At 41.4% G+C, this 19,161-nt stretch overlaps 1 protein-coding gene across 1 annotated transcript in view; it reads left to right on the top strand.

Moving 5' to 3' along the window:
• AHCY (adenosylhomocysteinase) overlaps positions 1–19,161 on the top strand; it is a 32,606-nt gene that overhangs the window by 2,513 nt on the left and 10,932 nt on the right. Inside the window, exons 2-7 of the mRNA XM_077335306.1 lie at positions 1,839–2,029; positions 3,184–3,259; positions 8,004–8,156; positions 14,484–14,596; positions 16,225–16,432; positions 17,588–17,675. Of these exons, the coding sequence (XP_077191421.1) occupies positions 1,839–2,029; positions 3,184–3,259; positions 8,004–8,156; positions 14,484–14,596; positions 16,225–16,432; positions 17,588–17,675 (829 nt within the window). The remainder of the gene's footprint in view (positions 1–1,838; positions 2,030–3,183; positions 3,260–8,003; positions 8,157–14,483; positions 14,597–16,224; positions 16,433–17,587; positions 17,676–19,161) is intronic.

Raw genomic sequence — 19,161 nt, 5'->3', positions numbered from 1 at the left:
CACATTTAAGTATTTGAAAATTGGGCCATAACCAACAAAATGAAGTTTAATAGGGAAAGGTATTACATTTGGATAATAAAAATGTGATACATAAATATAAGATGGGGGTACCTGGCTTGAAAGGGACTTAAGGAGTTCTGGTGGACAATAAGTTGAATATGAGCCAACAGTACAATATGGTAGCTAAGAAGGCTAGCATGATATTGGGTTGCATTACTATGACCTTAGAATCTAGAGTAAGAGCAGTTATAATACCACTGTATTACACTTTATATACCTCATTTGGAATATTATGTCCTGTTCTGGGTACTGCAGTTCAAGAAGGATATCAGCAATTTGGAACATTTTCTGAGAAGGGTGACTAGTATGGTTGAGGGGTTGAATCCATACCTTTGAAGGAGAGATTGAGAGAGTAGGGTATGTGTAGCTTGGAGAAGAGGAGGGCAAAGGGTGATAAGATAGTTGTGTTTAATTATATAAAAGGTACACATGTTGAAGAAGGGGCCAACATGTTTATTTTAGAGACAAGGTCTAGGAGCAATGGATTCAAATTACAGAAGAAGAGGTTCCACTTAAACATTAGAAAGCATTTTCTGACATGGATGCTTCAGGATGCTTTGGGCTGATCCCACGTTGAGCAGGGGGTTGGACTAGATGGCCTGTATGGCCCCTTCCAACTCTGATTCTGTGATTCTGTGACATTGAGAGCTGTTTGTAGGTGGAATATGCTGCCTCAAGAGGGTGGTGGACTCTCCTTTGTTGGAAGTTTTTAGGTGGAGATTGGATGAGCACCTGTCAGGAGTATGTGTGTTTAAAGTGCATGAGAAGATGGTGGGCTTGGACTTGATGGCCTCTGGTGGTCTCTTCCAGGTCTGTATGATTCTGATTCTGAAAGAGAAGATCTTGTAGCTGTAAAGTTTTTTGTAGCACTTCAGAAACGTATGACACGAGCAACAATGGTGCTATCAAATCTCCTGCAGCTTTTTGGAGGGGGGGGATAATTGAGGTGAGGAACAAACCTGAGACCTCCTTTAGGAGACAGAAGCTTGTAGTAGGACATAAACTATTTTTATTTTAATTACTGCCCTGTCTTTCTCCCCAGTGGGCCCCCAAAGTGGTTTATATTGGTATAATTCTCTTCTCCTCTCTTTTATGCTCACAAAAATAACTGTGGGTTTCCCAGACCTAGTCTGAGCCACTAATCACTATGCCACACTGGTATTTGTGAAGCTTATCCTTCAAATACTTCTCCAGGCTTTAGAGAATTGTTGAAAAGGTTTTTTCAATGTATAGAACTAAAACATATAAGCTATATTAAGAGTGTTCGTTGTAAAAAAAAGGCTTCAGCCACTGAATGTTGCAAATCTGACAAATATTCTGTATCTTTAAAAATATCTATTTTGGAATGTGATAATTCTACCTAATATGTATAAGCTATACCTTGGTAGACACTCAGCAAAACAAATATTCTTTTGTGCAGGCTTAGGGATTTCTACACATAATGTGGGATGATATCCCAAGTAAAGTTATGCCTTTTGAAATCCTTTGATAGTGAATTTGAAAGGATACAACTATTGCGGCTTGCAGTGCTGTGGTCACCTCTACGTCGAAAATATGGCTGTGTAAATTTATTCAGAATGTAGAAACGCTTCATTGGAAGCATAATCCTTTGGGTAATCATCTTTAAGAGGGAACCAGGAGGGTCTTCTCCTCTTTCTTCCAGCTCCTGTATGGGATGTTTATGATAGCTTGTAACAGTTGTGCTGTCAGTGTTAATAAGGATGCCTGAATGAACATTCGTCTGTGTGTCAACCACCTGTTTCCCTCTCTCCCTACAGCTGACATCAGCCTCGCAGACTGGGGTCGCAAAGCCCTTGAGATTGCTGAGAATGAGATGCCAGGGTTGATGAAAATGCGGGAGATGTATTCTGCATCAAAGCCGCTGAAAGGAGCTCGAATTGCTGGCTGCCTACACATGACTGTGCAGACTGCAGTTCTGATTGAAACTCTGGTGGCCTTGGGGGCTGAGGTAAAGTTACAGGTTCCCTAGATACATTTGTGAGATATAAGCCCTCGAATATTGTGGGTCAGACATTGCATAGCCATAACGGCCAAGTGAAGGGCCTCTCAAAAAATAAATATATAATACATAATAAACGGTAATGACTGGGGAAGGCACTGGCAAACCACCCCGTATTGAGTCTGCCATGAAAACGCTGGAGGGTGTCACCCCAAGGGTCAGACATGACAGGGGATACCTTTACCTTTAATACATTGGTTCATCAAGCTCCTTATTGTCCACTCAGACCGGCAGTGGTTATCCAGGATCTCAGGGAGAGGTCTTTTGCGTCCCCCAGTTCCTACTTTTAGCTGGAACTGCTAGGGATTGAACCTGGGAACTTCTACGTGTCAAGCAGATGCTCTGCTGCAGAGCCATGGCCCCTCCCCTGAAGAGCTGTCCTGTTCAGTACAAGTGTGTAGAAACCTTTTAAACATAAAACTAGTTACTAAGCGTGCTTGAGATCAAAGGTGGTAGACTCACCAAGGTGCTATTTTATGAGCCATCATGGTATAGTTGCCAGAATGCAATGTGATGGGAGATTTGAGTTCAAATCAAGTGGGCAAAGCCAAAAAGAATATTTTCCCACAAAGCATGCCTCTCTAGAGTCCCTCCCAAAAATCAGGAACGAGATTAATTTTTTAAAGATTCCAGACTCATGATTCCATAAGGGGTGGCATTATAAAAAGTGCTATGCATCTATGATTAGATGCATAGGAGTTTCAATGGAGAAGTTTTGCTTTAAAAAAAAAAACAATAGTGGCAGGCCCTTTAAAACATTGCAAAAGGGGATTGGCTGCCTAGCTTGATTGGCAGGTGGAAGAATCGCGTTTAAATCGCGTTGCTCTCTTTCGCCATTTCAAACAGCGCTTACGGAGTGTAAGAAGCGTGAGAAGCTGGCAGATGAAAGCAAGAGAGATGGAAGGTGAGGAAGGAATAGCTGGAGGCGTGATAATTTTTAGTGCTACAGCATTTCGCTGGTGTAATAGTATTTTTTCAATGTGTGGAAATGCCCTAGTTATGAGTGACTTCCTGATTTGTTTTCCTAAGCTGTTTCTTTTTATGTTCTGGAAGGAAAATTAATGCTTAATTTTTATGGACGTGCTTGTGGTTGTTTGTTCCAGGTGCAGTGGTCAAGTTGCAACATTTTCTCCACTCAAGATCATGCTGCTGCAGCTATTGCCAAAACTGGAGTTCCTGGTAATATTTTGGGGTTTTGCATTAATAATTGAATTTCCTGGTAACTTTTTTTGCTTAGTCCACTGACTATCAAATGACATGAAGGAGCAGGCTGTCCAGCTTGCATCAGAGTAGAAGAAATGTTTTTGCTTCCCTTTGGGGAAAGAGTTCTTAGCCTGAATGTGGTACTGACCAGACAAAATTCTGTAGATCCATCTCCCTAGCAAGAAGTGCTGGAGTTACAGGGGTTAACAGGTCATGCAAACTTTTCAGGTTAGTTTAGAATGAAAACATAGATCTTAAGAGCAGGTTTTATTTATTTATATGTGGATTTTATCCACTACCACTCCTGAAGCCAGTCCAGCTCGTGGTGGTTTACAATAAAATAATAAAACAATACAGCCCCATAAAACAGGAACGACAATAATCCTTGATGGTGGGAAAACCAATGTAAAACCCTCCCCCTACCTTGGTCCATCCCCAGTAGCCACTATTGCCCTCAGGAGAAGAATCCATGCCCATTTGACCAAAGGCAATGCCTCTACATCAGAGGTAGTCAACCTGTGGTCCTCCAGATGTTCATGGACTACAATTCCCATGAGCCCCTGCCAGCAATTGCTGGCAGGAGCTCATGGGAATTGTAGTCCATGAACATCTGGAGGACCACAGGTTGACTACCCCTGCTCTACATGCCACTACAGGGGCCTATATAGGGAGGGACCTGATCTTCCTGGTCGGGCCTCAACCAAATGCCTGTTACAGAATGAACATACAAGGGACAACCTTGTGTAGTGCAGGAAGATACATTCTGATACTGCTAAATGTTGTAGATTTAGAATGTACTAGAAAAGTTGTTCCTTGGGTATGGTGCATTGCTGTCCCAAAGAAGCCACTATTGGCAGGGGCTAGGTGAGCGCTCAGGCTGTGCTTTCAGCTCCAAAAGTATAACTTTTATAAAAAGCAGCCGTGTAAAATCAGTAACATCAAATGATTCACTTGCTCAGTTGATTGTGCCATCTGATGAAATTATTTGCATATAATACTGGTGTTGTGGAACAGGCCTGCACAGTCTTGCAGGTCCTATTCCACCCTGCCCATTCCCAGGGTTCCCAGTTCCTAGAAATTCTTGTCTCTCTCTGTCTAAGGGTAATCACTGACATCACCTGACCATTGTATGGAATTGCCCATTGAAAGGGTCAGAATTCCCAGTTCCCTGTTACCATTCTGAGGCCTTTCCCAGTGTCTGGCCAGACCACGAATTCTGATGCTCCCGTTTTTCAATAGTGTTTTCCTCGGGTAGTGGTTTCCTCAGAAGAGAAAGAAATTGTATTTGTTTGTCTGATCGTCCAACAAAATAATAATGGTTGGTAGGCTTAATTCAGCCTTCATAGGGTTTTGCTGATCATCCATGTGTTGAATCAGATGTTCCCACATCACAAAACAGGGAAGCAAAGTGGAATATGCAATATATAAATGAAGTTTTGAAAGTTTCAGAAAAGGCAAACTACATTAGTTAAGAAGAAGAAGAAGAGTTGGTTCTTATATGCCGCTTTTCTCTACCCGAAGGAGGCTCAAAGCGGCTTACAGTTGCCTTCCCATTCCTCTCCCCACAACAGACACCCTGTGGGGTGGGTGAGGCTGAGAGAGCCCTGATATTCCTGCTCGGTCAGAACAGCTTTATCAGTGCCGTGGCGAGCCCAAGGTCACCCAGCTGGTTACATGTGGGGGAGTGCAGAATCGAACCTGGCATGCTAGATTAGAAGTCCGCACTCCTAACCACTACACCAAACTGGCTCTCTAGAGAATTAAATAATTCTAAATAATTCTCTCTAGAGAATTAAATAATTCTAAACTAAGCAAGTTCTCTACAAAAGGAATTTAGAACAATATGAGGGCAGAAGACATTTGAATAAATAGAGATTGTTAAATTAAGTAATGTTTTTATGTTTAAAGTGTATTGCTAGAAATGGATCAGAAAAATTTTTCTTTGTCAAAAAATTGACATTTTTTGCATAGCTATGGGGAGGTAAAAGAATATAAATAGACTGTATAACTGCAGGAAGACTAGTGTGTCAAGGCCAGTGCTTAACTTCTTGGGATGTTAAGGTTCTGTAGTAAGACATCCTTATAATCAGATTACTTGCAGGTTTTTTTAATTCCAAAATACCAAGGTCTTTGTGTGTTGCATTATGTTTCTTGTGCTACGCAGTGATTATTGTAGGATTTCTGCTGATGGAAATAGGTGTTTTTTGCTGCTTTCCCCCATCCCCTAGCATACCTCTGACCCCTCCTTGGTGCTGTTCCGGTATATGTGTGTGTCTCCTGTTGCCTGTGAGCAACACTGAAGTTCATTGGGACTACAATGGAAAGGGAAAGCGAGGAAGTTATACTCCACAGATGGAAATCCCTTCTATCCATTGGAAAGTACTGGTGGATCCTGTTGATAAGAGTTTAAATATGCAAAATCTGAAGAACCATCTGCTTAAATTATAAATAGCTATATTAAGAAGTGTGATTGGGAAAGATAAACCTGTCTAACTGATGTGCTGTTCTTCATCTGAAAGCAACAGGGAGGAAGTGTGCTCAAAGGAGCAGAAAGTTTCTGATTGAGCCATAAAGGTAAAGGTAAAGGTATCCCCTGTGCAAGCACCGAGTCATGTCTGACCCTTGGGGTGACGCCCTCTAGCGTTTTCATGGCAGACTCAATACGGGGTGGTTTGCCAGTGCCTTCCCCGGTCATTACCGTTTACCCCCCAGCAAGCTGGGTACTCATTTTACCGACCTCGGAAGGATGGAAGGCTGAGTCAACCTTGAGCCGGCTGCTGGGATTGAACTCCCAGCCTCATGGGCAAAGCTTTCAGGCGGCTGCCTTGCCACTCTGCGCCACAAGAGGCGATTGAGCCATAGGAGGAGATTATTTGAAAATACCAGGAAGCTCCTAGTCTAAATGTGCTAATTACATATCTTCTCTGATGCCCCATGTAGAATATTCTCCATATATGCTGTTGAATCATGCACACTACAGATCTTGCATGCCCCAATAGATCCAAGCTTGTCTTAAGTTTAGAATAAGTGTTAAGGATTTTGTTTTGTAAGTCTTGGCATAAACAAAAGGTCATTATAATACCAACCAAACCTGTAGTGGGAATTACTCTTCTGAATATGTTAAATATACTATGGGAGGCCACTGTAGAAGCTGAAGGCAGAATTATCCTCTGTGTTAGCTCTCTGAGTAAAAAGGAAACACACAGTGTTAGTTTGTAGTGCCCCTCAAAATGTGGACCTACCTGTCTAGATATGCTGCAGTTTGATGAAAGGCTACTTCAGGTACCTGAGGAGTGTGAAGAACAAGATGCCACTGGAGTTCTCTGTACTTCCTTAAGTCACTTGCCTGAAAAAGCCAAGGCCTGAAGTTGTTTTGATTTTAAAACAAGGCAACATAGCCTTGCCGCCACAACCTTCCATCATATCTCTGCTCACAACCTTTGTCTGCAAGATCTCAGGCACCAATACTTCAGTTCTGAATCTTTTTTTTTGAAACAATATTTAACTGGATGCAAACATTCTTGTTTCTATTTAGATCTTCCTTCATTTCCTTCTTTCTCTCCCCAATGTCAAATTTCAGATGTTAAGTCCCTCGGGGCAAAGATATGCATGTTTGTAATGCTCATTATAAAAGTTATTTGATTTGCATCCAAGAGAAGCTGGTGGATTTTAATTAAGGTCTTTAGCATTGAGGCATAATATCCTTTTCTCCTCAGATGTGACGGGACTACTTTGATTTTTAGCTGTTATGAAAAACTAGAGACAAAGCCCGTTGCACTAGGAAGGCAACAGTGCTAGCCCACAGGCCTGCAGTCTGACTTTCCAAGATGCCTTTCATCTTGGCTTATCTTCCTGGTCCATCAAAGGCAATTCATCAGGGTGTCAAAGACCCCACTATCAGATCCTCTTAACTGGGCATGCCTTGGAGTGAACCTGGGACCTTCTACATGCCAAACAAGGCCGCCAAGCAATGCCACCAAGTAGGGCCAACCCTCCTCCCTGCATTTTCCAGTAGACAGCAGGGTGTAACAGAAGCCCAACCAGGTGGGCATGGCTGTTGGGGCAGGCCCCCCATCTGTGGCACTGCCTGACAGCTGATGGCTTGCATTGGGGCTGCCATGTGGGCCCGGTGCTCCTCTCCCCACTCTCTGATGGGTGTGAGGATTCAGCAGAGCGGAGTCCCTGCTTGCCAGTGCAGGGCTGTTGAGCAGGCTAGATCCTCCTTTCTCTGCTCTTGGGTGAAAGGTCTTGGCCGTAGCAGAGTGGCCCAGCTTGGCAAGTTGGGCAGCTGGAGCCAGCTTTCTTGTTCCCCTTGCTTTCTGGTGAGGCCTCAGCTATAATGGGGCAGTTAAGCCAGGCTGCTGGGTCTGATGCCCAGCCAGGTGGATGTCTTGCCGCAGAATGTGGCTGGCTCTTCTCCTGCTCTGCTAACAGTCCGGAAGCAGGAAGGAAGAGCGCAGGAACACTTGCAATTGGTCTTGAGTGGAGGAATGCCATCTCCCTGTTGGGCACATAGCCCCTCTGATGGCCAATCAGGGTGAGTTTTATCTGGTGTCTCATCAGGGTCACAATCCGGGTATTATTTGGGAGAAGATGAGTCTCTTCTTATTGCCTGAAGGAAGATAGCTGCTCACTATCAGGATAGTCTCTTCATTTGTTTAGCTCTAAAACTGCTCTAAGGCTTGAGTTTAATTAACTTCTCTGTTTATTTTGGATCTAGTATATGCATGGAAAGGGGAAACAGATGAAGAGTATGTATGGTGCATTGAGCAGACCCTCCATTTTAAGGATGGACAGCCCTTGAATATGATTCTAGATGATGGTGGCGACCTCACCAACTTGGTTCATACCAAATATCCGCAGCTCTTGAAAGGTAACTGTGCCTTATCTTCCTTAAGGGTCCAAGTTTGCAAAGATTCCCTCCAGTTACCCAGAGATTCTGAGTAAATCCTTAGGGGGATACTAATTTACATATACATCTAAGGCCTAGTCCATTTGGGTTATGGTGGTAGTTAATCAGGTGTGCGCCCTTGACATTAAGCTTAATCTAGGTATACTATGCTGAGGCTTTATATATGATTGACCAGTTCATCATTCTCCAACCGGGGGAAAGATTGGGTGCATTGGGGCATCACACCATTGGGTGCCTGTATTGTTTGTATGTGGTAGAGGGAAGTTTTTCAAAAGGGTTAATGAGAATTTTTCTTTTACAATGATGCTTGGTTAGTATAATAAGTGTTGAGACTGTTATGATAAGTCGAAATGTTGCTGTTTTTCTGTCTTGAAATTAACATATGTAATCCTAAAGCTCTTGGACAGAACGTTAAGGCTCTTAACTGGATGCTGTCACCCCCTTCAGCCACCACTGATTGGCAGCGATAAGCAAATGGCTCCTTAAATAATAATGGGTGGATCCTATCTAGGGCAAATGGACCAGGGTTTCTAGAAGTAACCATCCTTTCTCCCCATCCTACTGCTATGGTCCCTTGGGTTTGTTGGCCTCTGGGATTACCATGGTGACTAAAGTGAGGTTCTGCATTAAGAGGGGAGATGATGACTCTTTTCTGCTGGTAGAATTGTCTTTGTTATGTGGGAAACATTATTAGAATTGTATCTATCTAAATCTTGTCATCAAAATTTATAATATGAAATTTATTCCTCAAATGCTATGACATTCCAACCTGGATCATGGATTTTAACAGTCATCTTGAGTCTCTTCTCTTTATGTTCCTAAGATCTTTACTCGAGGTACCCGGTCAGCAACATTTAGCCTTAAAAGCCTGGCTACTAACCTTTAAGTACTGGTTGATTATTCACTTCTCAGCCAAGTCTGGAAGCTTGAGAGTCAGTGATCATTATATCTCTATCTGGTATAGCAACATTTTATCTAAGCTTGAAAGCATTGGTTTAGATATTGAGTGGCTCTTGGGCAGGATGAAAAATATGTATTTAAAATTATTTCTCAGAGGGTAGAGGATGTGGAATTTCTAATGTTAAATGCTATTCCATGTAATACTTGCCCCCCCTCCCTTCTGGGATATTTGGCCAACATATAAAGCCTTGCCAGTTTACTTATATTTGTTGGACTCCTATTTATCAATGAGAGCTTTTTTATTAGCAAGAATAAACTCTTTGTGTCATAGGGTAGGTTTCGCCAAATTCCTGGACTAAAGAGGTACTGTTTGCATGCTTGTAAAGTTCCAGACACATTAATCCATATTGTGCTAGATTGTCCAGCCATTTCAAACCAACGAGCTGTAATTCAGGATTATCTGTCAGATCTAATTTTAAGATGTAGGTCTAAATTCCTTATTATAAAAATCTATGCTATGTGAAAGGGATCTTGCAAAGCTTGTTAAAACTGCTGATGTACTTCGGACTATTTTGAGAGTAAACACTTCTTGTTTGTTAACTCAGAAGGGACAAATTTAGTTATGCATGGAATAAATCAGTTTTTTGTTACTTAGTCATGTCTTTCTTGATCTATGTAATTTGTTATGACAATCAAGGTATCTTGAGTCTTTCTGGCCCTCGTGGCAGTGGAGGGGATGGGACTAGAGTTAGAGGGAGAAGGAATCAATCTGTGAATGTCATGGGTCCCCATTTGTCAATACATCTATTTTTCATTGTAGTCAAAAACCACAAAACTAGGCATGGCCCAGGGCCAGTACTGCAACTCAGCCAGAATTTTCTCGGGAAGAGGCTGCTAATGGTGGGGAAGGAGAGAGACCTGGATAAAGGGCATGTAAAGGTAAATAGGCTGATGGGTGGGAAAGGAAGAAAGGAAATAGGAAAGGAGAAAGTCTATTGGGGCTTTCAGGGAAGAGAAAGAAGAAACAGTGGGGGAGAAGAAAATGAGATCCCCCCCTCCCCAAGTCCTTGCAGATGTATAATTATCAACTTTATATTAATTGGCAAATTTCCATTCATGGGGGACTGAGGGACATGACTTCAACAATTAAAACTTAAAAAAAACATGAATAGCAAGAACACTCAGATACTAGCATAGAAATCAAGGGAAATTTAGCACTCTTGAAAACTGAATTTACAGAATGACCACTAGAGGGGGACAGAACACTTTGTGTTGTATATTTCTTAAGGGTAAAGAAAGAAATGAACTGCAAAGAGGATATCATCTAGCATGGAGTTTCAGCTGCAGGAGCCAAGTGGGTTAGGGAATGAAGAGGAACTTGGCTAGAAATTTCTGCTCCATAATCTGCACTTACCAAGTTGCGTCCAGACTTTTCTAGGTTCTACTAATAGTTGGCATGTTGTGTGGCATACTGTGATTTGTTGAGCAGTGTTCCCATTCCATACTTCTAGGTCTGACTGTGTGAAACTGGTTATCACTGGAAGTGGATCTGTTCACAGATCAATCTAGCATGCAGTTGATTTCTACCTTGGATAGATACCTTTGAGAAGCTCTCAGAATGGGGTTCAATATATACTCTTTATAGAGGGAAGCACAGTTTTCTGCGTTTAGCCTTGCTTCTCTGTGATGTTGCTCTGATTAGGTTTTGCCCCACTATACATTTTCACCTTTTCTTCTAAACTGAATTTATACCATTCCACATATGCATGCCTTCATCATAAATTCCTGAAGTTATTTGACTTGCCACAGACAAAAATCAATTATGCCTGCCTGCCTGCTGATTTTACCTTTACCTGGATAGCCCAGGCCAGCTGGAGCATGAAAGTTAAGCAGATGTTAGTCCTGGTTAGTACTTGAATGGAAGACCACCAAAGAAGCTCTGATTACTATTCAGAGATAGGCATTGGCAAAATCCTCTCTGAACTGGGGGTGTGCTAAAAAAAAAAAAAAAGTTTTTCCTGGTTTGGGTCTATTGGACCTGAAAGAATTTTGGTATTTCTGAAAAATCCCATGGCCGAAAACCTGGGTTTGTTTGAAAACACAAAAATTGGGGGGGTCCAATAGACTCAAGAAGAAGAAAGCTGATTTTAAAAAACTTACCTATCCTCGGGCTGGCTTGGCTTTCTCCTGTAGGGGGTTTAACCTGTGCTGCAGGAGAAGTTGTCTTGTGTGGGGCCAAGTGCTTCTACAGCTGTGCTGTGCGACAGAAGTTGTTCCCAGGATTTGCATGCAGTAGGGAGATGTCTCGCTATGGCATGGAAATCTGAAAGGATCTGCTGAAGCAGCAGGAGTTGAGAGCTCCTGCCACATTGGCTGAATGGTATAGCTTAATCTCATCACATTTTAATACAATTTTTGAACTGTTTCTCAGTCTTCTCTGCCTTTGTAAAAAGCAGCTTCAACTATCTATTAGCTCCCCCTTTTTTATTTAGCACTGCATGGAATGAAAACAGAGTTGTATCCAACTCAATGAGTGCTCTCTCAGTAAATGAGAAAATGGGATGTTTTTGAAAAACAGTTTATCATCTCCCACTGCAGACACCCATGTTGTTTCTGGAAGTCTTCTGAACTCTATGTGCAACATTTCAGAACAGAGAATGTCATGGTTGGTAGCAGAAGCATGAAAGTTCTCAATTGTAAACTCTGTTCATTGGGTGCAATTAATAATCTCCATGTACAGTATTTTTTTTAAGTTCTGGTGAAAATTTAATTATGTTTGAAGTCTTATTTTTACTGCAGTGGGAAACCAGATGCCTGGGGAGTGTGAAACCGCTGGTACAAGCTTTAACCTCCCTCCCCCTGTGGGATTCCTATCTTAATACTCCCTCCTCTCTCCCAGTTCCTAAGCACAAGGTTTGATCTAATATCATGTTCCATAAGAGGAGAAAGGTTTGCTCTTATGAAAGAAGAGCTCTGTAATGTAAATGTGCATGGCAGTATACATTCCAAGCTTTTATCTTTTGAATTTGAAGAAGTACGATGGGTAGTCTCTACAAATTTTCCAGCAGCATAACTGTGAACTTGGGACATGCTCAAAGTCTGTCAGGAAAGCTGCTCTGCTTGTTAAATCGGGTCCCATAAATTTTCTTTCACAAGCTTGAAAATGTGCTTCACTGTGACTGTAAGAACTGGCAGTAATTTATGCCGCAGCCAGTGATCTTTGTAATGCTCCCTTTCAATTTGACCCCCCCCCCGTGTTTTCTGTCTTTGTCACAGTAAACTACATAGTGTTGGTGTTTCACATTATAAGATGTTGAGAGTCCTTATGCAAGAGATATACCACCACAGCAATGCAGGTGCTGGCCAGCTGACAGTCCCTAAAAGGCACACGGACAGGTGGAGGGGGGAACCCTCTTGAGGTCCTTCTCCTACCACCTAGATGTAACCCAAACATCCTATGATGAATACAAATCACCTGATATATGTGGCTTTATGGCTCCCTCTAGGTACTTTCTGCTTCTCTTGGTGGCTCAATATGTATGTGACATCCTCAGTTCCGCTGGCATTGACTCCACCACCCTGATGACTCTAAACTTTATTGTACTTTTGCAGTAGCCAGGTAGTTGAGCACTTTTTGCTTGCCAGTTGCCAAGTCTATTTGGTGTGGTTGAGGAATCTGATCCATGCTCTTAGCTAATGGTGTTTGTGGCTTCCCCTGTTGCTCCCCTCCCCTCTAAATTTCAGGGGAGTTTCTCTGTTCCTGAACCTTATTATTTATTTTTACTAAATACCTTTTGTTTAAAAAAGCAACATAATATATAATGGATACAAAGAAAATGGGGCTGCATAGCAAATCAGATAGGTAGTTTATAATATTTTTAAATATATATATATGATTTGCTATCAAATACAGAACAGGAATAAATTTTTTTCCCAACATCCCATTCATTGTAATCCCCAAAACATTCTCTTACAAACTGTGTTTCATGTTTAGGGATTTTAAATTTCGGATTTAAACTAATTTCATAACCAATATGCTTTGCAGCTATATTATTTCATCATTATTACGCATTTCTTGTCTACATATTTGCCATAACTTCCCGTAGACGCAGTAAAAAAAAAAGAATCTGTTATTTAATCTCGCTTTGAACATAAGGATGTTTTTGCTGAAAATCTATTTTTCTTGTACTTTTATATTCAAAACTGATTCTGATTTTGTTACAAGGTATTTTTTTACACTAAAAGAAGTGGTGCAAGATTGGAAATTGTGGCAGCAGTTGTGCCATAGGATCAATAAGAATCAGACTCAACTTGAATGACTAGTGTCATCATCACATTTTAATATAATTTTTGAACAGTTTCTCAGTCTAGGCTTATCTTCTGCTTGCATAATAAACACCATCTCTCCTTGAATTTTGAAACTGATCTGTTTATCAAATAAGTTATTAATTTTTCCATTATAGCATAGTCTGCACGTTTTTCCCCCCATTCTTCTAAACTTGGACAGACATTTGATTTCCAATTTGCTATATAGATAATTTTAGCCATTCTTATGTCTCTGCCCAAACTTTTTGGTAATTTATCTGGCAACATTCTTAATCATTTATCCTTAACTGCCACAGGGGATCTAAATTTCTAATATATTCTGCATTTCCCCATGATTTTCTTCCAGTATTCTTTCGCTTTTTTTTAAAGAAGCCCACTACATATGATAAGATTCCATTTATATTGACATTTATTTATTATTTATTTATTCTTTCAGCTTACATACCGCCCCTTACTGTGATGTCTTGGGGTGGTGTACATAGAACAGAGAGAAGAAAATACATTAAACATTTGCAGCCATTTGAAACTAAGAAATATAACAGTCATAGATAACCAATGAATAGCATATAACAGATGAGTAGGGATTGAGTGTTGGTGTCAAAGTTTTCTAGCGATTGGGTTGATTATGGGAGTCCTCGTTGCATTTCCAATATTTTCCTTTAGCATTTTTGTCTACTTTTTCAATAACCATTTGAGTAATATGCCATCTGTAAAACATTTTCTACCGATTTTCTTTTACTGCCTGACTTGCTGCAAACTTAATTTCTTTCTTCATAGCCATTTCTATGGATGCATAGGTATTTGCTCCCTAAAATTCTGCATCCATTTCATCATACATTTTTTCCTTTGTTGAACCTTGTGCTTTGATGTCCTCTGTTTAAAAGGTTTGTCCTGAGAGGAGCACTCAAACAAATGGAAATACTTTAAGCTACATTAGATGTCAAGGTCATACTACTCTTTTCACTTCACCAAAGAATTCTTCTAAATAAACTTAGGAAAGTTTGCATAACATTTTGGGGTATGTGGTTACAATCTGTCACACTGTTGAATTCTTTCTTACAGGAATCCGAGGAGTCTCTGAGGAGACTACTACTGGGGTCCATAACCTCTATAAAATGCATGCCAATGGGACTCTGAAGTTGCCAGCTATCAATGTTAACGACTCTGTTACCAAAGTAAGGTGTCAAATTTTTCCTCCTTTCCCTCCGTCTAGTACTCCCCACAAATGTTGTCTTCTGTGGGAATGTGAAATCATGACAGGAAACTGTAGTGTGCGCAGCAGTGATTCTCCCTAAGTGATGCCTGTGGATACCCTGCTGTCCACTGATGTGCTTCGTAGTACCCCCTGACTTCTTCCCCAAAGCAAAGAGCCATCCTTGGCTTTCTTCCACCTCAGTGAAGCAGGAGGTGCTTCAGAAAATCCCTGGAGGCATCTCCTTCTCTTCTGTAGGGAGCACCCATTTGAATACAGGTGCCCACAACATTGTGTGATTGCTGCCCATAGCAGCCATTTTGTGGTGGCACTCAATAGACTTTCTCAAAAGTCCAAAAGTGCCCACTAGGGATGCCAGCTTCCAGGTGGGATCTGGGAATCTACTGGAATTACAGCTAATTTTCAGACTGCAGAGATCAGTTCCCCTGAAGAGAACAGATGCTTTAGAGCAGGGGTAGTCAACCTGTGGTCCTCCAGATGTCCATGGACTACAATCCCCATGAGCCTCTGCCAGTGTTTGCTGGCAGGAGCTCATGGGAATTGTAGTCCATGAACATCTGGAGGATCACAGGTTTGACTACCCCTGCTTTAGAGGGTGGACTCCATGGCACTGAGGTCCCTGCTCTCCTTGAGCTCAATTTTCAAATCTCTGGGAGTTTCTCAGTCTGGATCTGGCAACTTTACCCATCACCCATCTCCAGTGGCCAGCAAGAAACCTGGGAACCCCAGGCTGAGGACCCCCTGGTGCCAGATACCAATATACAGATTTTAAATTACAGTGTAGTTTGGGGGACTTAAGAATTTTATATGTTGCCACCAGCTGCAGCCTCAAATTAAGTGTTCTATCAACTCCCTTTTCTGTTGCCTGTAGTCTCTTTAGCCTGCGATGTAAGCTGCAGGGGTATGAGAATGCTATAGCCCGCCCCCTTTAGTTGGCAGCAATCCTGTGGATACATTTATGTGGTTATTTTCAGAGAGCAAGTCTTGTTCAACCTATTCATCAGTCACAAATTTGTAATGTTAGTTTAAATTGAACAGCCTCATATCACTGAGTTCCATGCTTTGGTTCAGAAAAAGGCCTGTCTGCTTTTACCATTAGAAATTTGTATTGAGAAAGCTATATTCTTCCCTCGCTCTGTATACCTCACTTTCTTGGGTGCAAGCTAACATAAGAGTATAGCATTGTACCAGGTTCTTTATAAGTTTCTTCTGGAAAGTGAGAGATTCTGAGTAGGTATGTATGGATTGAATAACTTCTCTAATTTTCTGTTTAGAACGTAGCATGCTATTAACTCACTGAAACCTTTTAAGCACCCAAATTGGGAATGTAGAGCTGCATCCAGCCAGCTTTTGTATTAATCTTGCTTAAATCACCTCCTTACAGTACAGTCTCTGTCCCACATGGCTTTGTCCAGACAAATCCTGTGATCCTCTGTCAAATGGGACCTCTCCTTCCTTTCTCACCTGGAGGAAAGCTGGTTGGCTTAATGTACAGACAGCATTTTTACATTGACTTTCTGAAAATAATCATCATATAAACTACTTAAAGGACGTATTCTACTTTCCTCAAAATTCTGTTTCCTTTCCTAGAGTAAGTTTGATAACCTTTATGGGTGCAGAGAATCCCTCATCGACGGCATAAAGCGTGCCACAGATGTCATGATTGCAGGGAAAGTGGCTGTCGTGGCAGGCTACGGCGATGTGGGCAAGGGCTGTGCTCAGGCCCTGAGAAACTTTGGGGCCAGGGTCATCATCACAGAAATCGATCCCATCAATGCACTGCAAGCAGCCATGGAAGGTGAGAACCAGAAGTCTGCATTCACTGAAGTGGCTGCTTTACGTGGTCATAGGAAGCTGGTTGGAGAGACAAGAAAGTGTGCGCTGCATCCCTCTGGCTTTCCTTCTAGTACTGTGACCCGGATTGAAAGTGAAGGGTCAGCAAAAGCACAACCAGCATATATATTAGGTCCTGGAAGCCTAGTTTTTAGTCCTTAGTACATAGAAGGAAGGCATAAGTTGATGGCAATAGCAAGGCATTGCTGAAAGGGAGTTGGTTTCTGCTAAGCGTTATAAGTACACATGCTGAGGTTCTCTACAACGCTGTCCCAGTTTAGCTTGTCTTTTAGGGATGTTGAGATAAAACTGTGTGACTGCCGTTAGAAGTCTGCAGTATATTTAAATGTTTATATTCAAGCACTGATGGAAGAGAGGGCAAGAACCTTAAGGTCCAATGGGTTGTGAAAGGCAATTGTGAAAGAGGGTATAATTATCAGAATAAATAAACCCCAAACACAGGATAAACCTGAATCAATGCATTGTAAACAACATAATATCATGAATATTGTATATATGTATGTTTGAGAAAGGGCACAGGAGTTTCATAGGGCCACTTCACACATTTTACAAGACGGCTGATAATGTCAACCGATCCCAATTTCCCTGGTTAGTATTTTATTTATCATTTATTATATACTGCCTTTGCTTGTGGTTCAGAGTGAACATGAAAACCATATGACAGATACAACATAAGCTCAATAACTGCATCAATTAACAATAACAACATCATTAACAATTGAACATTGATTGCTTACTGTTTGACCGTTAACGTTTTGACAATGTTGTTGCTTTAAAAAAATGATGTTTTCTTGTAGATAGCTGGGACAACCTGGATGTTAAAATTGCCCAAAGCTGTTAACTCAGGCATGAAATGCCATTAGACCACTTGTACATTATCAAGTATAGTAGCAAGTAGTATTTAGAACCTAGGAGTGGGTATATATTGGCTATTTTAAAAACATTTTATATCAATATATATTAATAGCCATAAAAAGACATAACTTTTAGAAATCTATCTGCCTTTGGTATGGATATTGCCTTCCATTAGGCATGCACACAGCTGCACAAATGTACCAAAGGACCCATGGAATATTGCACATTTCCTTTACCCCTTCAGGTTACGAAGTTACAACAATGGAAGAGGCTTGCAAAGAAGGCAACATTTTCGTTACAACCACTGGATGTACTGACATTGTGCAGGGAAGGTACTAAATATCTTTTTTTTAAGTATAAAGCTAAGTGCTGTTGTCCCTATGTTGCATCTACGTAAGAGATATGTAGGGGAATTGTGGAAGTTAGTTAACTGAGAACGTTTCTGATGGCCATTCAGTACAGTGTTTGACTGCAAATGCAAGGCATAAACTTGTCAGTCCTAACAGCTGGCCTCAATAACAGATTTCAAATATTGCATAGTGTGTGAGAATGAGAACTGAGCTGGCTTTAATATATTTTTTTACATGTATCTTCCCAGAGTCCTTTAATTAGCAGATAGTATTCTGGAGCGTAGCATGAAGAACTACCGTATGGCTCCTCTTCTCATTCTGAATCCCTTAAAATCACATCACAATGTATATAAAATTCCAGAGGCTGTTTAAAAAAAAACTATTTCATAGGCTGCCTTACTCCGACATGGTCTCGGGGTGGCTGACCTCATTAAAGCGATATACAAATTTTTCTAAAATTATTAAAAGCAGTGTACAAGTTATTTGAAAGCTCCTAGCAAGTAAGATAAACTGCTCTGTCATAAAGCTCCCCATGAACCTGGGGCCTAATAGATCCAATTACGCTCATAATTCCCAGTATTCAGATGGAGGTGTAAGATACAGGCCATTGTTATGATGTCATTGTCCTTATTGCAAAACAAGCAGTGATCATGTGACTAAGCAGGAAGTCTCATGAAGTTCCATTCACTGGTAGAGCAGGAGCTTGCAGAATAAATGTTTGTTAACCTAATAAGCATGTGGTGACATTTGGGGCAAATCTGGCCCAAGTAGGATTGCAAGCCTACCATTTATTGAGTACAAATATATTTAAAAATGAGCCTTGAACTAGAATGAACCTGAAACTCTTTCCATAGGGTTGTGCGCTTTGAATGTTGAAATGGCCGTTTCAGCCCGAAGCAGCCAGCAACGTGGGGGAGGGGCAGCGCCAGTACTGGTGCGCCAGGCAGCGCTGGCTGCTTCGGGCTGGAATAGCCGCTTTGACGGCCGAAGCGCACAACCCTACTCTTGCAGGATTCATCTCATGGATGAAAGTATAGAATTCAGATAGGCACTGGCAACTTAAAGATAGGCTGATTTAAAAGATGATGACGGGAAGAAATACCTGTCATATGTGGGGTAACATAACCTCATCTTCTCAATTCCATGAATATATAGGGTTCTGAGTGATATTCTGTTGGGAATAATGGACCATATGGAGATTTTTCCTGGTTTGATCACAACTTGGAAGAGCTGCATTGGGGCAGTTCCAACAGATATGGATCTCTGGCAGAGTGTCGACATAGTGTTAGTGATTAAGAGCCTCTAATCTGGAGAACCAGGTTTGATTCCACTCCTCTGCATAAAATATTCTGGGTGACCTTGGGCCAGTCCCTCAGAACCCTCTCAGTACTACTTACCTTGCAAGCTGCCTGTTGTGGGGGGTGAGGAGAAGGAAAGGAAATTATAAGCCACTTTGAGATTCCTTAAA

This window comes from Paroedura picta, chromosome 4, assembly GCF_049243985.1.
Source record: "Paroedura picta isolate Pp20150507F chromosome 4, Ppicta_v3.0, whole genome shotgun sequence".
Taxonomy (NCBI): domain Eukaryota; kingdom Metazoa; phylum Chordata; class Lepidosauria; order Squamata; family Gekkonidae; genus Paroedura; species Paroedura picta.
This window is presented reverse-complemented; position numbering and strand designations above follow the sequence as displayed.